This window comes from Pyxicephalus adspersus, chromosome 3, assembly GCF_032062135.1.
Source record: "Pyxicephalus adspersus chromosome 3, UCB_Pads_2.0, whole genome shotgun sequence".
Lineage (NCBI taxonomy): Eukaryota > Metazoa > Chordata > Amphibia > Anura > Pyxicephalidae > Pyxicephalus > Pyxicephalus adspersus.
The window spans coordinates 5,766,414-5,788,817 of NC_092860.1; the positions used below are offsets into that span (position 1 = coordinate 5,766,414).

Below are 22,404 nucleotides of genomic sequence, written 5' to 3' on the forward strand. Positions count from 1 at the left end.
CTCTTATGAGATTGCAGGCGACGGGGTCACAGACTGAGCCCCTGAGAGGTTGTCATGGACGCGCCTCCTCAGAGAATGTCACCATAGCGCCCACTGTACTAATGGGAGGAGAATAAACTCCAGGCCCTGCCCACCTCCCCAGCATGTCACATGACCAGCATGTCACATGACCAACTTGAAGGTTTGATATTGATAAATATAATGATGGGTGCCGCCATCTTGGATGTGGCGCATGTGACGCTCTATCGCAGGGGTGCCCAACAGGTGGATTGAGATCTACCAGTAGATCGCAAAGGCAACCCAAGTAGATTGCGGAGCCCTGCCTTTTAAAATGAATTCTATCACGCACAGGAGTTATAAAGTCCAAGTTTTTATTGTTGGTAGATGTAAATGTGTGGGCACCCCTGCTTTATCGTATTCCCCTTCGTTACATTTTGGAGGAGCTGGGCCAGCAAATAAATGAATTTGACCATCTCAGAACACCCTAAAATTAAGGATGAGTTTGATCCTGCCATAGGTTCAATTCTTTCTAATACTTTGGTTAATGATTTTCTTTTTTTTTTAGCCAGGTAAACAATGGGCGTGCTGATGGTGGATGGTCTATACACAAGCGTTGTCACTGAAGAGGATGGCAGGAGGGGCTGACCCTGGTATGGGGTCAGAGTCCTCCTGCAGTCCGGAGACAACATGGAGGGGCAGAGCTGGAAGGAGCTGGAGAGACAGGTAAGCGAACAAGCCAACCACCCCCCACACCTCAATCAGACATTCTCCATGACGGTGACACTGCTTAGATCAGCTGCTGCTCACATGACCTCAGCTCGTGTCACTAGAAATTAAAAAAAGGTCATGTGACTGTAGGACCCTTTACATTCAATGACCTTCTGCCCTTATAGCTCTCTGTGTCCCCTATCGGAAGATTCCCCCTCACTTCCTGACTTGGTAAACACACAGGAAGGGAGAATCAGATCTATTCAATGGGTGTAGAAAGCTATCAAGCACACAGGTGAAAGTTAAGGCTCATTCACACCCAGCCGGTCCTAGCAATTCATCCATACACCTGCAGCTGGAAATAAATGCATGCGCCGCTGGTGCATATGAACAGGTGACCCCCTTTGCAAAAATAAAACCTGATGGAAGTTCTAACCCTTCTCCTTTTATTGCTTTGAAATATTCTGCCCATTTCCTTCCCGGTAACCACACGTTGCAACACCTAGATCACTCAGACTTCCTCCGAACCCTAACCAGGCAAAATCTAATTTGCTGAGAGCCCAGACGGGACACGTTGCAAAAAAAAGTAAGGAACTGGACTGGAAAAACCAGACTGACCAGTTAAGAACTGGACTGGTGACAACTCCAGGACACCAGAGATCAGGGGGACTGATCAGGACTTTTGCTGATTTGTCATCATTAGCTCGGTTTTTTAATCCTGGGTGTGACAGGTTCACTTTAACACGAAGGAACCACTTCCAGTGACACCGCGTCAAAAAGGCCAGGGGCATTTCCAAGCGGCCATTGTTTTTATTAATAGATCATCCACATATAGGACTTGAACTTCACTGATATATGACATGTCCAATCAGAAACCTAAAAATCGGACGCTTTTGATTGGCCCACTGCTTTAAATTTACCTCCAATTTCATCCAAGGACGTAAGAGCAGATTGGAAGTAACAATTGGCCCCTTACCCCTACATTGAACTTCCCTGGTTGTGGCGTCAGTGTCCTTCCAGAAAGATACCCAAAAATGGTGACACTTCAACCCATGGCAACAGCATCTACTCCACATTTTGCAAAAATTTTCCCGAAAGGGCGGTGACGCCATACTAACCTAGGTGCGGGGGCTGAAGTTAGGAGAAAGGGAAATGTTGTGTTATTGTATTGCCTGTAGGTGTATTGGTGACCCCAAATGTGTAAGCGCTTCTATTTGTCTACCCCAGGGATTGGTGGAAGTTTCCTTTCCCACTTCCTGTCCTATAGACATAACAGGAAGTGAAAGGACATGTTTTTCTAGACAGGTGTCACTGAAACAGGTGCCCCCATTGGAGGATCTTTCCTTTGTTCCCAATCTTGTAGGATTTCAGTCTGTCAGGCGTTATACAACCCAAACACCACACCAAATTTTAGCTTTTAATATGAAATAATACACAAGAATACCAAAGTGTGTCAAAATATGGCGGCCATTTATGATGGTTTTAGAACAAAACGACAGGGAATGAGAGCCCTGGCAACAGAGAATTGGGATAAATTAGCGATGCCATTGGTTGTTCGCTTTTCCTCCAAAACGACAGCGTCCAATCCCAGTGAGGGCTGACACTAATTTCCCCAGCAACAGCAGCTTTAGGAAATTTACCTCAGTGACAGAAAGAGAAAGTGGGTGGACAGGGCCTGTAAAATGGAAAAAACGTTCAGATTTACCTTAGGGCCCATTCACACCTGTCCGTCCTGTGTACATTAACATTATCTAACACATTAAGGGAGCCAAATCAAATTCATGGGCCAATGCACCAGAATGGATATAATATATGAGGGTGACAATCCCATGGGGACACTGAGGACGCATTCTGTTTCCAATGACGATGATTTGAAGTGGTTAACAGGCATTTAAGGAACCCGCCATAGGAGTTCTTGCCCATCATTGCCACCCTCTTGCACAGGAAATGGAGGGGACAGAAGACGCCATTCACTAGCACATTCCAAAATGTCTTCTAAAATCCACTTTTCAGGCATTTGAAAAACATTTCTATTCACGTCTATAAGACGATCCACGCATCTCCTCAAATTAATTCTGTAACTTGTGTTTTCAGGAGCTGGATCATCAGTACTCCCCCAGCCATTGGTCCCATCGTATGGGCAAGGACGTGGTGATAGAGGTGCACGTCCAGGAGACAACAGAAGGTAAAAGATACTTGGCCAGACAAAAATTAAAGTTCATCTTGAGGCAAAAAGGGAACCTTCTCCACCCCTCCCTTCCATCCCTCTTACCCTTTCTGATTTTTTGCCCCTAAATACCTTGTGCAATGGGGATATACACACCTAAGTCTGCCATTCAGTTTCCTCACCAGCGCCATTTTCAGGTGCGGGGAATCGGTAATCCAGCGATGCATATTTACCCCACCCTTTTGTAGATGTCATCCTTTTTGCCGATGCTGAGAGGACCCCACCGCAGGACAGCCAATAAGAAAAGTCCACTTCACACAGGTAGTCATAGGAACACCTGGAGGACGTTTCTCCTGTATCCAAAAAAAGATAAAAGATAGACTCGGCCCCAGAAAGTCATATGACCACTGATTTAGGTCAGTAAGGGGCATTTACAGCGCTGCGTAATATGTTGGCGCTATATAAATCCTGTTTAATAATAATAATAATAATAATTTAGGTATTTTTTTAAACACTTTCAATGGCAATGGTTAGTTGGAGGGGTTAAGGTAATGTGACCGGGGTGAGGGGGGCCCCAGAGTTTCTCTCTGCTTTCTCATTCCTGTCAATGACCCTATCGAGGAGATTTTCCTTGTGGGTGTCATTGGGACAGGATGGCATGATCGGCAGTCATGGTTGGAGGTTCTATGCCTTCCTAACCCCCCCCAAGGAAGCCATAGGCCATTCATTTACACCAAGGGATCAATATTCCAATGTGCAGATAATAGGATGGTCTGTGTGCAATGGTTCATTATATAGAGAGCAATGGTGTCAGGCCCGGGTTTGTGGTACAGGCAAGTACCTGGGGCGGCAACATATCCTGGTGGTACTGGCTGCTTCATGCATCACATTCCTTTCTATAGTAATGATCAATACACATCATATAGGGGTGAATCGATCTATATTGATCATTACTATGGGAAGGAATGTGATGCATGAAGCAGCCTGGAACCCCCTGATATTTTGCCGCCCCAGGTCGTTGCCTGTACGCCAAACCCGAGCCTGACATTATTTCTCTCCATATAATAAACCATTGCACAGTCCTCCCAACTGGCCATCTGTATAATCCATATGGCACATTTATAAAAAGTCACATGCTTGGATATATAACACCCTTCCACCTACAGAGCTGCACCACGCCATGTCCTGTCTTAATATTTTCTGTTCCTAAATTATGTCCTGTAGGTACAAGAAAAGCCCGGGTACTAACACGCCCTACGCTGAATATCCAATATGGCGAGAGGGAAAGCGAGAAGATGGACGTGTACCTGCCTGACGCAACAAGTGAGATTTCCCTGGAAACTCCATGACTTAAAGTGTCGATGCAGGGCACCTATTTAGGTGACAACTGTCAAAGAAGCAATTTCCCTAGGACCTTTGGGGACAATAAGGCCTACTGGGCTTTACTGCTCCTCTCACTCACTGCAAGGCTGCAGGTCCGGTCTCTATAGGGCTAGCTGAACTTTTCTCAAAAGTCATTAATGTGTAACCCCTATTTTAATGCAAATTGTGTTGGCGCTATATTATATATTATTATCATTAATAATAATAACTTCAGCCAGAACCTAGGAATGGTGCTCACCAAGATCGATAGATAGATAGATAGATCCAAGATAGATAGCCAGACCAACCCTGTATGTTCCAATGCAAAATGCTGTTCTTATGAATTTGCACCACCACTCATCATCTGGTGTGATAAGACCCTTTTCTATAACCGAGTGTATTTCTATTCCAGGTTTTCCTCTGCTGGTTTATATTCATGGAGGATACTGGCAGTTCCTCAGGTAATTAGCACACAAATCAAAAAAACTCCAAAACCTCTTAACTCTCAAAACTAAAATGTGTAGCCGGCGCTCTCCTCTTCTCTCCAACGCTCCAGGTAGTGGGCAGGTTCTCAACCTCCTACCAACAATAGAAGATTGCTAGTCCTGTATTGTACATGATGACATCTTTAGAGAAAACTTTACATTTTTCTTGTTTGTGTACTTATTTTTGAAACTTCCAATCATTTCTTATTTAAGTGTTGCCAAACAGAATCTGTGCAAACTCTTCAATCACTGTGTGTGTTACAGTCATACAATCAGACCCACTTGATTGTATACAAATGGAATTGGAATGGTAAAGTGGACCCATATATAGATTATTTGGCTTGTCGTAAGAAAGCCTACTGTCCCTCAATAGGATATACAGAGAAGTTCCTGGCTTTGCCCAAAAAAAAGACAGCCAGAGTTATGAAATAACACATTTATTCAACATATTCCCCCCTGAGACTGATGCAATTGGTACAGCGTAGTTGCAGCTTTTCTAGGCCGTTCAAATAAAAGTCCGTTGGTTGGGCCACAAACCAGCTCTCAGCAGCATCCTTAATGTCAGAAATGTCTTCAAAATGTTGCCACTTCAGGTGATTCTTCACATTCAGGAACAGATAATAGTCCAAAGGGGCCAGGTCAGGTGAGTAGGGGGGATGGTGGACCAATTCGAAACCCAGGGTGTTCAATTTGGCAGCCACAACGTTGGATGTGTCCGCAGGTGCATTGTCCTGCAAAAAAAGGATCCCTATGGTCAACTTTCATCTTAATTGCCTCCTTCAGCTGATCCAGGATAATCCAGGATTAGCATAACACTGTCCGGTTATACTAGAGCCCTGAGGTAGGTGGTCCACCAACAGAATACCATCCTTGTCCCAGAAAACGGACGTCATGACTTTTTTGGCCAATTTCTGGGTACGGAACATCCTTGGCCGCCCACTTCGCTGAAAGTTTGCGCATGTCTAGGATAGTGGTGATAACAAACCCAACATGCTCCCGTGAGATGTCAAGTATCTGGGCTATCTTTTTTGCAGGTATACGCCGGTCCTCAATATTCAGCTCATGGACATGGCAGGTTGCCGGGTCAGTTGAGGTTGGGGGCACCAACTGCGGCGCTCATCTTTAACAGTGAAATGCCCAGTCTTGAAACGAGATATCCGGGTTTTGACAGTGCTGTAGGAAGGACACTTCTCCCCCAGTGTTTGTGACATCTCAGTGTGAATGTCCTTTGCTGACTTTCCCTGGAGAAACAAAAACTTCTTGACGGCCCGTAACAACGTGAAACTTGCTTGTGCCTCTGCCATCACAGCTTCTCACTAAAAGAAAAAACTGTTTTAAGAATCGCAAAGACCTGATATTTACACAGTTACATACTAAGATATTAGGCTGTCATAAGCCCCCACACTTATTTTTCTATTTCATCTGGAAGGGGGCAAAGCCAGGAACTTCTCAGCACCCCTTCGTATAGGCAGAGAATTATTTCATATACAACCAATCTGCTGCCTTTTCTATCCTAGAGGAATGGCTTACTCTTGGTAAATCCAAGATCTATACCATCAAGTGTGGCTAGATATAACAGGTGTCAAACAAGGAGGTGTGAATGAAAATCTTTCCAGCGAAAAAAAAAACTGACAATATTTACCTTTATTCACTTATGACCTTATTATTGGATAACATAACTCATTCTAGTTACTTTACTTCTTTTGTTGGTAGTAAAGAGGAATCTGGATTTATGGTCCCCCCGCTGGTGTTCCACGGCATTGCAGTGATGGCAATGGATTATGATATTGCTCCTAAAGGTAAGATTGTTAATAAGAGAGAATCAGCGGCAGACATACGGAGGTGCAAAGTGTGCTACTGTGTGCGGGCCCCCTGACCCTCCCCATCCAACAGGGGTCCCAAGTCAATCTATGTAGGGGGCACCAAATCAGTTCTGCACAGGGGCCCACTGCTAGTTACTTTCGCTACTAATGAGAACCACACCTGTATGGCTCAACACAATTTTCTAATATCATATTGCTCCTAGGGGACATGGATCTCATTGTGTCACAGGTCAGACGCAGCATTGTTGCCACTCTTGCACGCTACCCCCAGATCACGTAAGTTTAAATGTAACTGGTAATGTCTTACATTGAATGATTAATAAATACATTATTATTTCAAAACTGACAGGCCCCCTAATGTTGGTCTTTCACAATATTTCTATAAAGAATAACTACACATTTATATACAGTGCAGTGATTCTGTTTGCTGCCTTCCTCTTGCAGCTCTCTATTTGGAATCCAGACGTGGAGTGTCCTAAAAAGAATGGGTGAGCCAGGCACTCCAACCCATTTCCAGGCCAGAAATTGAGGATAGCTAGAAAGTACCTGGCTGATAATAAAAAGTCTTTTAAACAAGGTTGGAGCCTGATGCAAGGTGGTCAGCCTGTATGCTTTGGAAAGCTCATGAGGTCTCACAAAGTTTAGGTCTGTGGGGCCAATAGTTCTGAAGACTGTCATAAAGTTTTGGTTTAGTTTCAGGTATTGATGTCATTTGTATGTGGCTTTAGAACATTTATCTGCTCTCCAGGGCCATCTACCTGTGTGGACATTCTGCTGGAGCCCACTTGGCAGCCATGATGCTGAGCACAGACTGGTCACAATATGGAGTGACACCAGACATTAGAGGTCAGTGCCAGAAATTAAATAGTATATATAGGTAATACTTCAGAGCAACCTTTTTTAACATTATTGCTAGGGGGAAGCCTTAAAATAACTTACAGGTCCTCAGGGATCCCCTGATATAATTACTATATCTACAGCTCAAAGTATTAGTATGTCAGCAGAATCTTAAGGTTCCTCCAAAGGTTGCTAGGAGTTCCTTGAGCAATGATCTTTTTGGCTACCTGTAAGGGTGATATTTTACCCACTGTCTTTTACATTGCTGGACATTCTTCCCACTGACCCCAATGCTAATATACTGTGAGCTGTGGATAAGCTGTGGATAATATACTGTGAGCTGCTATTTCAGAAGCTCCTTAAAAATTAAAATCTCTTTTGAAATTGCCTGTTTAAGGCTCAATAATGAATATTTGGCACGTGCAAGTAACAATATGATCACCACACCCAAAATTTCTTTCGGGTAAACCTTGCCATAAAAGCTTAGTCTTACATTTAAAGCATACGGATAAGTATCTAAGGTTTTTAAGTATCATACAGATAAGTATCTAAGTTTTTCTCCATTTATCCTCACCAGGGGCCCTGCTGGTCAGTGGAGTGTACGATCTGCTCCCTATCACCCACACGTATGTCAATGATCCCTTAAAGATGTGCCAGTAAGTAGATTTCTTTGCACAGGTACATATACAGTAAAAGATTGAAAAAAAATATACTTAGTAACATATTTAAAAGCAAGGAGAATGGTGTATAAAACTCAATTATCCCTTTGATATAATGTTCGCATTTTCAACTATAGATAACAAATAGGACAACTCCTTTACTTTTACTTTACTTAGTTTACCTACTGTATGTGTCCCTTTAAAAGGTTCTGAAATAAATTCTTTATACAGCTCGTATTACCTGAAATCTGCCCTTATATGTTTTTGCAACAGACCTGCTAAAACCTAAAATCAGCCTTGCAGTGGGAGTAGCTGCTCTGAATAGACATTGGATGTTGGTACATAGGAAGCTATGAAGAGGAAGAGCTTGTGGTGGGTAGGGTGACATCCCTGTATAGCAATGGTGGTAGAGCAGTGATGTATCACTTTGAATAATGATGTTAAAGTGTAGAAAGGATTTGCCACAAGTCACAGTAGAAACATGCCAAGAGTTGCTGGTGGCTGCAGAAGTGTCTGGCTAGCTCAGTAAATCAGGGCTTTTGTCAAGCAAGAGCCTTTGAAGGAGTTTAACTTATGTAGCAGTAGGCACTGTGCTCAGTTGCCACCATACTCTGGAAAACATGTTCAGCTGCAGGTATTTCTAGTTACAGAGTGGACACTATGCCATGTCACTTCTTCATTCAAAACACATGAGTTTGGCTGGAGAACATCCTGTTGGGTGTAGCATCCCTAGCAAGACATAGGTAGGTACAATAGATAGATTGAAAAAAAAAACAATGCAGGCTTTGTGAAGCCTGGACGTTCTTCTTTTTTTATGCTGTCTGTGGATGTAATGTAAAAGAGGGAACAGGTGTACTCAATTTACTGTGGCATACAGCCAGCCTGGAGTATGGAGAGGAATAAAGAACTTTGTATATGGCTTTTATGCATGACTTGCTGCTCTTCTCCTACAAAGGGCATGTTTAGCAGTAGACTGATGGCTGCTGAGCTTTGCTAAAGACAGGTTCTCTTGTGCTGCCACACTGGCATCTTGAAGCATCATTGTGTACCTGTCGAGGATGTATGCAGCCCTTATAATAGAATTCAATGTAACGGAAGGGGTCATTACAGCATCAATAATCTTACATTCTTTAAAGTATCACTGTATTTTCAAATACATCCCATTCATCCTATTTTGCCACTTCACTGACCTAAGCTAACCCAAACTGTCCCTCCACAAATTTATATTTCCTGAGGTCTGGTGGATGCAGTTCTGTCCAGCAACACCTGTGCATTACAAAGTAAAGGCTATTGATATTTAGGGCAATACTCAGGTTTTTATTATTGTTATTTTATTTATTTTATATTATTTATTTTATATTATTTTATTATTTACAGAGATAAAAAAACTCCCACTGACATTGACAGTTTTGTGCAAATATCAGACACAGATTACCCTTGTTGCTTTGCCTAGACTGAGGGAGAGGATACTGCAATACCTGCAACAGACTGATGACATCTCCAACTGGACTGATATGTTATAGATGTATATCTCCAGTCTTGTAAAGTTGCTGAAAGGTTCACTTTAACATCTAAGATCATCTAATTAAAGCTAAATCCTGATAATTTTTTATTGTCCTTCTTTCACAGTGAGGTGGCAAACAGAAATAGCCCCATACAACTCACAACACAGCTGAAAAACAACGCTGCCAACTGTCACATGGCTATTGTAGTGGCTGAACATGATTCCCCAGAGTTCCACAGGCAATCACAGGGGTTTTTCCAGGTAACACCTATTGCATAAACCAGGTAGTAGATTGGATTGCTTGCAAATGCATAAAAAAATCAATTTGCTCCTATCAGGTTTGCTGGAAGGCTGTTCAGTTGAGAGAGGCAAGCACAAATAATGCTTGGTTGCACCACACCCAGAGTAATGCATGACAAATGAGTTCATATAGCTACTAAATTTTAAAGTTTAAGACATGCTTCTGGAATATATAGAGTGTATTTTACCTTACCATGGCATTGATCATAGGCACAGACAGCAGGGGAGAAATCTATTGACCTATTTGCAGGGAACAGTTTGTTCGAGCATTTGAGCCACAGACTTGTTTCAGATAAATTGTATTACTCATATCAGAGACCTGCAGGTCTTTCTTGCGCTCTTTGCCATTTCTCACCATTTGTTTTTTCGTTTTCTTTCCAGAGCCTGAAAAGTTTGGGCCTTGCTGTCTCCTATCAGCAGGTGCAGGACACAGATCACTTTGATGTCATAGAGCGCTTATCTCAGGAAGATTACATCCTCACTCAGGTGAGATTTCCACCCACCCATTGTATCAGTAACACACATTCTCCATGTTGGGCTATACTTAAGGCCTACCTAAACTCAGAATTTTTATTTTACACAAAAGAGTAGACAATTATTTTAAAGTAAAAATTTTGTTTGTTAGTGTTTTTTTTGTGTAACACGCTAATTTTTTTTTTTTTTAAAGGGTGCAGCACGGTCCCCTTTAATTCTTGATTGCCTAGGCGATCAAGAATGAATAGGTGCATAGGGCCTCCTTGGATACCTACATCACGCATCCCGGGAGGCTCTTGGCAGCTCCTTCTGCGCATGCCCGAGCATCTCAGGCATGTGCAGAGGGAGCCCTTTAATCAATTGGGAGAAAAAAAATCTTGCCGATCTCACGCACGTGCAATTTTTTTCCTCCATCTATGTCATTCAATCTCGCGCATATGCAGTGCAAGATCGGTTGAGTGTTTTTTTTTTTTTTTTTTTTTTGGGTTTACTTCAGCAAACCTGTTTGCATTCACCAACATTTATTTCAGTTACTTTAACCTGTCTTCTGAAGAACATACTACTACAATAAGACTGCAATAAGATATTACTGGTTTACTGAACTGTATCATCCAGCCCAGTTCCTCTAAGCTCAGGCTGTCAGGGATGTGGCTCTGTGGTACTTCCACAGGTCAGCAGTGATCACCGATTTTGCAGCTACAATAAATCAACAATTAAAATTGACTGCTCTGATAATAAGGGATCATTTGGAATCTCCCAAAATCCATTGGTTGTTTTGAAACTTCATATGTAACTGTAGCTTAGGATTCTCTTTATCTGCAAACCTGAGGGGTTGTACTACTATATCTGAAACTAAAATTATGTTCATATTAAGTTTAACCTACAGAATGCCTTTTAATAAATTCTAATTTTATCCACAGCTTCTTCTTCAAATGATCCTGAAAAAGTGATGCAGACATCAAAAGTGTGTGAGATGTACAGAAAAGATGTGACCATCACACCTAGAAATAATTCTGTTTTAAGAAGTGCACCATTAACACTGCAGTTTTAGTAACTGTGCAATCATATTATACAGTTCTTTATATTCCCTTCATTAAAATAAAATGTCAGTCAATGCCTTCCTTCCTGCAAGAAATCCCTCAGACATGGCAATACCATGCACTTCCCTTTAGGAGTCCATTATGACCATCGAGCCTTGTTGATACTCCTCATTTATTATAGGAATTGGGGGTGGTATACTTGCCCTTTGCAGCCCTGGGTCCTAAGTCTGCATGAAGATTGCATGCTTCTCCTCCAGTTTTCTCCCACATTCTGAAAACATACTGGAGAGGGAAATGGCTCCACCAACAGCCAAGAACAAAATGGACTAATCTTAACAATGCTAGCATCAAGAAAAGAGGGCAGGGTCACACCAGCCCCACTGATAATGGGGTGCATCCTTCTCCCCCAACAATGCTCCATGATTGTCATTGCCCTATTGGAATAGCCAAGAAAGAAGACCTATAATATTCTTATTTACACTGCCATCTTGTGGAATCAGAAGGAGTTGCACTCATTGATTGCTCATGGAACACATGGGAAATAAGACTCCCCTCTGTCCAGAATAGAAATCAAATTAACGCATAATGTATAAAAAGGTATATATTTACATTTGTGTAAATGTTTTTGCATTACCATGAAAAGTATTGTAAATTCATCTTGCTTGTTAGATATTTCTGACATAGCATATTGGATCTGGAACAAAATTATTTTAGCTCTTGAACATAGTGAATCATTCAGAGGTAAATATCTGCATAATAAAATGTTAAAGACTGAATATAAGTGAATTTGTCATTTAAGTGCTGAAACATCCAAGTCTTGATGATTCAGATAATTTGGCTCTTTTTTTGGTGAATAGGGGTTGTCTTAGAATCAGGGCTGGTTTTAGGGTAGGATAAACTGGACAGCTGCCCAAAGCACTAAATGATAAAATTGCTGGGAGATTTCTGGAACTGCACAGTTGGATCAATATACTGCAGGGATTCATTCCCATTAGTGGGATTGTGTTCAGCAATTTTGTTAGGGCTACACCCCCTAGCAGGTAACAAAGGATTACCTGGTCAGAGTCAAAGGGCCCGATTTATGAAAGCTCTTCAAAGCTAGAGAGTATACTTTTTTCATCAGTGGAGCTGGGAGATCCAGCAAACCTGGAATGGACTTCTTAAGTAATTTGCTAGCAAATGTTTAAATCCTGGACCAGATCCATTCTAGCATTTTTGGGTCTCTTGGATTCTTGGAGAGCTTTAATAAATCAGGCAGTCTCAAATGTCTCTTGGTCAGGAATGATAGGCCAGTAACCATAGGGGCCACCAGATTGCTTTGCTACTGGGAGATCACCAGGTCATGGCCCCCAGGCTTCCCCACCAGGAAAAAGATGGCTACAGTTTAAGCACAGCAAAGTGAAAGGGTACTAGGTTGGTTTGGTAACTGCAGAACTCCTAATATCAGATCAGAGTGCCCAAATCTGCTCCTAGCAGTACCAGTATCTCATCAGAGACCCAAACTATTTCCCCCCCCCCCTTACCCCCTCATCATATGCATAGATTTTCCAGCATGTTGAATAATCAGGGCCCTGAAAGGGTAAGGTTAAGCAACCTTGCTAAACACAGGTGGGCTGCCACACGCTTACGCAACCACAGTTGCGATTCTTCCTCCTAGCACCATCTGTCTCACTCGCTGCCACTCCAGACAGCGACAAAGCAGCGTTCACTGTCAAGGTAACATTCAAGAGAGAAGGATTCACTATTTACTTTATTGCAGTCAGTTTACACTTTTTGTATTTCAAATAATTTTATTGGTTTTATTAGGCAAATAAAATACATAGGAATGTTGGGGAATAAAAAAAATAAAACAAAATAAACAGAAGTTAAACATTTACAATGACTATTTACAGTAAGAGGGAATGATAAAAACATTGACCTTTCAAGGTTTGTCCAGCAAGACAAAATACATCAATAGGTCCTACAACTTATAAAAGTTCTATACAGAAAGACTGATGAATTAAATCACTGATTTTCCAAAACAATTTGACAACAGGATCATAAAAACATTTCTCTTTATTCATAGAAATCATCTTACACTTTTTATAGTGATTAATAAGTAAAGACAAACAGTGCACAAACAGGACAGACTTATCACTGAATAGCAGCAAAAATAAAAAAATAACTATGAAATATACTCAAGTGGAAGTTTGTTGACCTTGGTCCAGGTTGCTTGGGCAAAGTTCAGTTATTCAGTCACTGTCTGCAGCATTCAATGTGTCAATGAAATGTCTTTAGCAACAAAGATATAAGGTGTGAGAGCCCCCCTTCATAGACTTACACTGTTTTTTTTAGCTATGCCAATACACAAGAGTGACTGATAGGACCATCCACTCAGATTATAAGCTCTTTGGGGCAGGGTCCTCTCCTCCTTTCTCACCGTCTGTCATTTGCAACCCCTATTTAATGTACTAATATGGTGCTCTATGGTCACACCTAGGATGCGCCTATTGTAACAAGATTCATAATTCCACAGGCTCAGGTTTTATGAACTGCAGATTATTGGTCATCACAAAACATGGAGTCCAACGAGACCAGTCCTGTAGCAAACAAGCAGTGGTGACTGAGGCCGAGCCTACTGAATCGCAGCAAGTAGAAGGATTAGAAAAATTCTCTCCATGCTCTGATAAGAGTCTGGGCCTGAGCAGCCCTCACAGCATTGCCAATACATTTTCATCAACATGGTTTGGCAACGTTGACAGGGGATATGATCACCCTGTATAAATATATAAATAGTCCATATAGAGAACACTCTTCCCAATCATTCACTGTATGATTCTTACAAAGGACAAGGGGGCGCTCTTTGCATCTGAAGGAAAAGAAGTTTAAGCTCCGGATAAGGAAGGGATTCTTCACCATAAAATGTGGAATCGGCTCCCCCAAGGAGTAGTTTCAGCAAGTTCTATAGATTTCTAGAAGTACAGAATATAACTGGGGATTAATAAAAAGTACAAATAACAGACTGCTGATCCAGGGAACATCTGACTGCCTCATGGAATCAGGAAGGAATTTTTCCCCTGTTGGAGCAAATTGTACCAGGGGTTTTTGGCTTCCTCTGGACCAACTATATCTATAGGGTTTATATATGGGATATGTTTATTTTCCTAGTGGTTGAACTTGATGGACTTTTTTCAACCTGACCTACTATGTAACAGTTTACACATCCAGAAATCTCAGTCGTAATCAATCCTTCAACATTTCTTGGATAATGGTGCACACACATCAAATATCACATCCCCGTTCCCTTCCTTAGAAGAATTGGGATTTTCCAAACCTCTGTCCAACCCCAGGTCCCTCCAATGTTGCATCCATATATTTATACAGTACCTTGGAATGTTCAGTGTGTCCAATTGGTGATTCCTGGATATTATCAGATCAGAGTACCCAAATCTGCCCCCAGCAGATCCAATATCTCATCAGAGACCCAAACAATTTTATTTTCCCCTTATCCCCCCAATTTATATGAACTTCATCAGTAGGCACAGAAGCAGCTGCCCCCAACTCCAATAAGGGTAAGGTTAGGGATAATACGTTCCTCATCTATCAGGTTGGATTGTATTAGGATGACATCTGCTCCAATATCCCAAAAGCCAATCACGATCTCATTGCTCCCAGTACCAGGTTGGCGATTCTTTGAGTAACCCACCAATCCTCCAACCATCAGCACCTCAGAGGAACAGTTAGCAGGTTGCCTCGGTGTGGTCATCTGCTTTGATGTAGGGCAGGCGATACAAAGCTGCCCAGGTTTATCACAGTTGAAGCATTTCTGATGATCCATTAAACCCAGTTTAATATCAGAATCTGCCAGTTTGTTGATGCAGTAAAATCTGACATGGGTGCTCTCCCCAAAAATCACCATCCCATGCCCTGGCCAGGGTCAAGACAGCAGTGGGTTGCACCAAGAACCAAGGCCAAGGCACACAACGGGCAAAGATTAGGACATCTGATGTCAGGTCTGGCAACAAGCAATGATCATGGTTGAGATGGTCCAAAGCCAGGATAGGCAGCAGGGCAAATAGGCAGACGATCACTGAGCAAGTAGAAAGTAACAAGCTGACGATCCATCAACCTGCATTTAGGCCCTAGAGAGGCTTAAATAGGACCAGCAGCCAATAAAAATACAGGATCCTGGCCAGGAACTAATCTGCTCATTGGCTGCAGGATATTCCCTGTAATGCCCTCCAGCTGCACACAGTGTGCCGGGGATGCTGAAATAGACAGATTGCCTATGACTAAAGGGAGGCTGGGGATGCTGCTAAAAAAATGAGCTGTTAGGGGTGAAAGCTTGCAAATAATCCAGTGCCATGTAGTGCACATGCGTTAAATTTCCTTGCTGCATTTATGCTCATGCTTGCATAGTACAGATACATAGGGCAATGAGGGCAGACGAGACCAGCAAGGCATACAATGAAGTGTAAGACCACAGTCCTTCATATTCTGATAACTCTGCAACGATAGTATGGTGGCGGTTACAGGTGCTTGCTGAATAAAGGTGCATCCCTATTTATTGTACAGCTCTGCGTTGTATGTTGGCACTATATCAATCCAGTTGATTAATAATAATTTATTATTTTTACCTATGCACGATTTGTACAAGACCAAACCTGCGGGTATTGGTGGCAGAAGCTGTTGAAGTCAGCGGGCAGGGGGCTAATTGTGCACAAAGCACCTGGCACACATCCCATTGGAATATTGACTTCTGATTGCTGTATGCAGCTAAATGCACATGCATCCTTCACCACACATGGGCAAACCAAAGTTTTCTTTTAATAAAAAAAACAAACGTTATTTTATTCGTTTATTTATTTACACAGCAGACCTAAACTAAGTGATTGTTAAAGCAAAAAACAACAAAGGGCCGCATACTTTGTAGCCCCCAAGCAAGCAATCAGCTTCCACCTATTGAATGTCAAATAAAATTGCTTTTATTTACCTATCCTTCCATTTGTAATACTTACAGGTATCATTTTTTAACATACACTTTAAAATACATTTGTTACAATAATAACTTATTTTACAATCATTTACATAAATTGGCGTGGGGGTATGCCGGGAAATGTAGTTCCATGACAGCTATGTATGCTATTGGTAGCCCTGGTCACGTGAGAGAAGCTGGCGGGGCGGTGGCGTCTTCCTTTCCCGTGGTGCTTTGCGTTTACGTGACGTCACGTGGGTTTGAATCTTGCGCCATGGTGAATGAATCTGTTCCCGTCCTGCCGGCCCCCGCAGCCGGGGAACCCAAATTACCGGACGAATGGCGGCTGTATCTGCTGGACACCCGGGTCAGGACCTTCAGCAACTGGCCGTTCACCGAGGGCTGCGCCTGTACCCCGGAAAAGGTAAAGAGGACCGGTCATCGTACACAACACTGAGCCTGGCCTTGTATCCCAATGAGTGTGATCTAAAGAGGACCTGTCTTCACAATGCACACTCCTGTGTAATGATCAGAGTCTGAATTTGTATATTTTATCAAACCCCTTATCATGGGAGAATCTGGGCGATCCAGTAAACCTGGAATGGATTCCTTTCATTGAAAAATAATTTGCTGTTAGTTGGCCAATGTTTTCAATGCAGGTTTGCTGGGTCACCCAGGTTCACCGTGTACCGGTAGACCCAGGGTTAAGGACATACGGATGACTCCCAGATACGAACAGGGCTTCCCTGCTCCCTCGTGTGCAGGACCGGAGGCTTGAAGGGGGCAGTTTGCATGACTTGCAGAAGAAATCTTTGCTGGGGTTGTGGGTGATCTTAGGGGGACTGAGCTCTCTCTGCAACCTCATGTAACTCTTTACTGACCCAGACAAACTCTGCAGTTGTTTTTTTGCATATCAAAGCACAGCTTGCTCCAGAAGTTAATGAATGTTTAGGCTTCATAAAGTTTTTTTTGCTTTGTTTGTGATTAACTCACAGTGAGTATTTTATACAGTAACTGACACCACGCTGCCTAATAATATGTTGAGACAAACATCTGTCCTAATTGCATTTATTAAAATATTATCTGTTCTGACTTACATACAAATTCAACTTAAGAACAAACCTACACTCCTTATCTCGTATGTAACTCGGGGACTACCTGTATCTTATGGTGTACACACCGTATACTAATCACATTTCTATCTTATGTTAATGGCAGATGGCGGAAGCCGGCTTTATCCACTGTCCGAGCAGTAACAGCCCAGATGTGGCTCAGTGCTTCTTCTGTATGAAGGAGCTGGAAGGTTGGGAGCCCGATGATGACCCAATGTAAGTAAAGCATCAAAATGTTTTTATTAATTATCGTGTGTACAATTGTTAGCAGGAGTTTGCTAAAGCGAAACTGAACTCGTTGCCATATTCAGCAAGTATAGTGATCTCCCCGGCCCCTTTTAGCTGGGTGTACCACCCAGCACTTTTCAGTAACCACCTGGATATTTTTAGGTGGTTACTGAAGAGTTGGGCAACAATACAGAGGCTGCTACCCGCCTACTTCTCCCCTCCTATTCTGTGTTACTTCCCCCACCTCCTAGATTGTAAGCTCTTTGGGGCAGGATCCTCTCCTCCTTTGTCAGTGTATCTGTCTGTCATTTGCAACTCCTATTTAATGTACAGCGCTGTGTAATATGTTGGCGCTATATAAATCCTGTGTAAATATAATGACACTGAAGTAGGTACAGAGTATTTGCCTTATATGATACAAACCTATCTGTGTTCAGTGATAACAAATTCAGGACTATCCTGAGAAGGCGCCATCTTTGCTGCTGACATTATGGTGGACTTATAGATGCTGATCCTCTTCAGCCATTGGATGGTCACGGATGTAACTCCTGCGGCTGGCTCTATGTGCAAACAATCGGCCACCAGAAGCCAGGGAGACATTGCAGTGCAAAATATTGCATGTAATAATAAATAGTATTTATATAGCACCAACATATTACGCAGCGCTGTACATTAAACATTTCTTTTGTCATTTAGTACTAGCTCTTGGAGACCTTCTGGGTTCAGGTCTGCTTTAGACGACAGTTTCAGATTTGCTTGATTGTGTGGTTAATGGGCGATCGGCTGGCTATTTTCTCTCCCCCACTGCAGCATGGTGGCTCAGTGGTTAGCACTCCGGCCTTTGCAGTGCTGGGTCCCAGGTTAGAATCTCAGCCAGGACACTATCTGCATGGAGTTTGCAGGTTCTCCCCACGTTTGTGTGGGTTTCCTCTCCCCAAATTGGTCTTGGACTGTAATAAAGACATATGACCATGGTAGAGACATTGGATTGTGAGCTCCTTTGAGGGACAGCTAGTGACATGACTATAGACCTAATACTGCGCTGCGTAACATGTCGGCGCTATAAAAATCCAAGATAATTCCAAGCAGCTCTTTTACCCTGTCATCGATCTTGCAATGAGATAATGAAAACTTTTTTAAATGATTGTAGAGAATCAAATTAGCTTTGTAACAGATACAGAAAGTCACCAGGTTTATGGCCGCACAAACGTTCAGTCACCATGCAGTGTAGAACCAGGCTTTATTTGCTGTGAATAGACCTGGATGTTGGGGACAATATAACTCCTGCATTTGTGGATTGACATCATCAATGGTTGCACAATGAGAAGAAAAAAAGCCATTAGGGCCACAACTCGCTGGTGACACAATTATTGTAATATTATTTTTCTGCTTCCTTCCTGGCAAGCGGAGTCCTGTGGCATACCAGCCAATATGTTGATGCCAGGGGACAGGAGAACTGTGATCTGGGACTGTTAGGATTGGTTCTGGGGACTAAAGTAAAGGGGTGAGCTCAGTATTTTTCCCAGAATTCTTTTTTGCTGGATGGGAAGAAGCTGTAGGTGGGTGGCAGCCCCTGTAATTTTCAGTAACCAGCCAAGAACAGCCAGGTGTTTACTGAAAAGTTCCGGGTGGTGGGGTCGGGGAAAACACTGCAGCTGAATGAAGGTTGAGGCCTGAGGATGAACTGCATTTGCTGATAAAACTAATCCTGTAAATTCTGCCTTTAGGAAAGAACACAAGAAACATTCCCCTACCTGCTTATTCCTGACTCTGAAGAAAAAGGCTGAGGAGATGTCTGTTACCGAATTCCTCAAGCTGGATAAGGAGAGAATGAAAATAAAAATGGTGAGTAAATGTTTTAACCCAAGCTTGTGTGGCGAATGGTAGAAAAATCACCTCGAGTGCCACAATTCACTTTGTAAAATCGATGCCCTCTTTTTATACTGAGTATGGGACAAAATAAAACCATCTATTGACATTTGTTAATTAGTTCTGGTACCTGATAGGATTAGAGTGATGATTTCAATTAGGGACATAGTCCGGTCTGTAATAAAAGGTTAAAGCTTTAGCCACAATATGTTTGTTGTCTTTAAAGCGAAAGTAAACTAAAAAAACACACACCTTTAATCCTGCAGATCCATTGGGTGGAATAGTTTGGGTCCCACCTTGTCCCAGTATCTGTCTTTGGCCAGGTGCCGCCATCTTCTTCTCCTTACGGGTTCTTCTTCCTATGTCGCCCGATCTCGCACTGCACTAGCGCAGTGACATAGATGTTGGGAAAAGATTGCCGATCTCAGTGCGCATGTGTGAGCAAGGCAGTGTTTTTTCTTCCATTAAAGAATGGGCTCCAGAAGGAGCAGCCAAGAGCCTCCTGGGATTTGTGAAGTAGGTATCCCGGGAGGCTTTGCGCTCCTATTCTGTCTTGATTGCTGCAGCGAAAGGAAAGGTGCTGCACCCTTTTTTATTTAAAAGGGTGTTGCACTTACAAAAAAAAAATAAATTACTTTAAATAAAAGCGTTGTTTATCCTTTTTAATGTAAAGTAAAAATTTTTAGTTTGTCGACTTTAAACGTGTTATACTGCTGAGTAAACTATTGGAATTTGTTATCCTTTTTGCTTTTGAGTACTAAAAGTTGAAAACCCATCATGTAAAATCACCATATTAATGATTACAATGTTTTTCTAGCAAAAGGCGATGAGCAAACACATTGAGAGATTCCAGACGACAGCTCAGACTGTGAGAAGCTCCTTGGCGACTTTGGATAAAGATGAAATGGAGAAGATGGACAGGGATGACTCGGAGTAACCATTTCTGTAGCCGATCTGCAGTGTATTACATTGTACATAGTGTTTATATTCTCTCTCTTGTATATCTCTCAAGTGGTCTTGGATGTGGGTTTTTAAGATGTACTTATTAGTAATTATTAAAGCATTCATTTTCACTTTTAAATACGTCCTTGCTTAACCCTCATTTGTTAGACGCCACCACCTCCCCTAGGTCAAAACGTAGATATGAAGTCGTATATATCAACCACTATTCCATATATATGTGATACAAACATCAGGTCTGCCATCTTTCAAGACATTAGAAGAGCCATGTAAATCACAAGGCTGGAGGGGCAGTAATACAAATTGGAATAGTGAAATACAAAAGTATTTTTGAAAGTGTTGCCATGCTTGTGTTTGCAGTTAAGGTCCTTCTCCATCTTCCAAAAAATTATTAATCAACATTTTTATATAGCGTCCACATATTGCGCAGCGTTGTACAATAAATAGGGGTTGTAAATGACAGGCAGATACAGACAGTGACACAGGAGGAGGAGAGGACCCTGCCCAGAGGAGCCTACAATCTAGAAGGTGGGGGGAGTAACACATAATAGGACGGAGATATTAAATGGTGGGTGAGTAGTGAGGGTTTAGGAGACAGGAGAAGATGGGTAGGTGAGTTTGAAAAGATGGGTTTTAAGAGTTTTTTTTAAATGAGCAGAAAGTAGGAACAAGCCGAATAGGACGAGGAAGACCATCCCAGAGAGTCGGGGCAGCTCTCGAAAAGTCTTAGAGCCGTGCATGTGATGAGGTTATGAGTGAGGAAGTCAGTAGTAGGTCATTGGAGGAGTGAACAGAGTGGCTAGGGGGGGAATTTTTCTTTCAGGTCAGAAAGGTAAGTGGGACAAGAACTGTGGAGGGATTTGAAGACAAAGCACAGGAGCTTTAATTTGATTCTAAGGTGAAATGAAAGACAATGAAGAGAACTACAAAGAGAGGCAGCAGAATAGGAGCGGTGGGAAGGCTGTGTATGGGGTAGGTACGTGGGAAGGCTGTGTATGGGGTAGGTAGGTGGGAAGGATAGATAAGTCTGGCTGCAACGTTCATAAAAGATTGTAGAGGAAAGATCCGGGTTAGTGGAATACCAGGGAGGAGGAGGTTACAGTAGTCCAGATGAGAGATAAGAGAATGTACGAGGAGTTTGGTGGTCTCTGGGGACAGGTGGTTTTTTGAGATGTTGCACAGGTGAAAGTAGCAGGGCCTCGAGATGTTCTTAATGTGGGGAGTGAAGGGGAGGGCAGAACCAAAGGGGACACCAAGACAGGAATGTGAAATTCTTATCACAGTCTAGCCCATGGCTGTTGTTCATTAGTTAGGGTTTCCTTAATTTATTATGTTTGATGACTTCAAATGGATCTTGCACCTGCCCAAACTTTGATAATAGTTTATCCAGCCCTAACAAAAGCTCAGCAAATCTTTCTTTGTATTTTTCTCCCTTACTATTTTCCATTACATGTCCATGCAGCCATTTTTTAGAGGGAGCTCTTTTTCCTGGTGCCTGCAGCCATACATGTTGGAAGTGGGAAAAATTGATATCAATATGACTTGGATATTAGGATAACCTTTGCCTTGTGGAAGTATCATTCTCTGTTAAGGCAGATGGAGACCATAAAGCACGGACAAGTTCTAAAGATTGCTTTAAACTGGATGATTTCTAGAAGCACAGAATATAACTGGGTATTAAAGTTTTTAGGTAAAGATAACAGAGACTGTTGATCCAGAGAACATCCGATTGCCTCATGGAATTAGGAAGGAATTTTTTCCCCTGTTCGAGCAAATTGATTGCCTTCCTTTGGATCAACTATGTCCATAGGGTTTTTATCTGGGATATGTTTATTTCCCTAGCGGTTTTACTTTTTTTCAACCTAACTATGTAACAGACAATGGGGCTGATTTATTAAAGCTCTCCAAGGCAGGAGAGAATA

At 42.3% G+C, this 22,404-nt stretch overlaps 2 protein-coding genes across 2 annotated transcripts; both read left to right on the top strand.

The window, feature by feature from the left end:
• The first annotated feature begins 200 nt into the window (after positions 1 to 200).
• AFMID (arylformamidase) lies at positions 201 to 12,140 on the top strand. The gene is made up of 11 exons (XM_072403433.1): positions 201 to 723; positions 2,803 to 2,893; positions 4,100 to 4,198; positions 4,650 to 4,698; positions 6,436 to 6,521; positions 6,749 to 6,821; positions 7,294 to 7,391; positions 7,960 to 8,038; positions 9,671 to 9,806; positions 10,227 to 10,331; positions 11,240 to 12,140. The coding sequence occupies exons 1-11, from the start codon at positions 688 to 690 to the stop codon at positions 11,267 to 11,269; spliced, it is 882 nt and encodes a 293-aa protein (XP_072259534.1). The 5' UTR covers positions 201 to 687; the 3' UTR covers positions 11,270 to 12,140.
• A 4,411-nt stretch (positions 12,141 to 16,551) lies between these two features.
• On the top strand, positions 16,552 to 20,603 carry BIRC5 (baculoviral IAP repeat containing 5). Its single transcript, XM_072403435.1, has 4 exons — positions 16,552 to 16,737; positions 17,532 to 17,641; positions 19,381 to 19,498; positions 20,340 to 20,603. Exons 1-4 carry the CDS (start codon positions 16,588 to 16,590, stop codon positions 20,457 to 20,459), a joined length of 498 nt encoding a protein of 165 aa, XP_072259536.1. The 5' UTR covers positions 16,552 to 16,587; the 3' UTR covers positions 20,460 to 20,603.
• Positions 20,604 to 22,404: the final 1,801 nt, after the last annotated feature.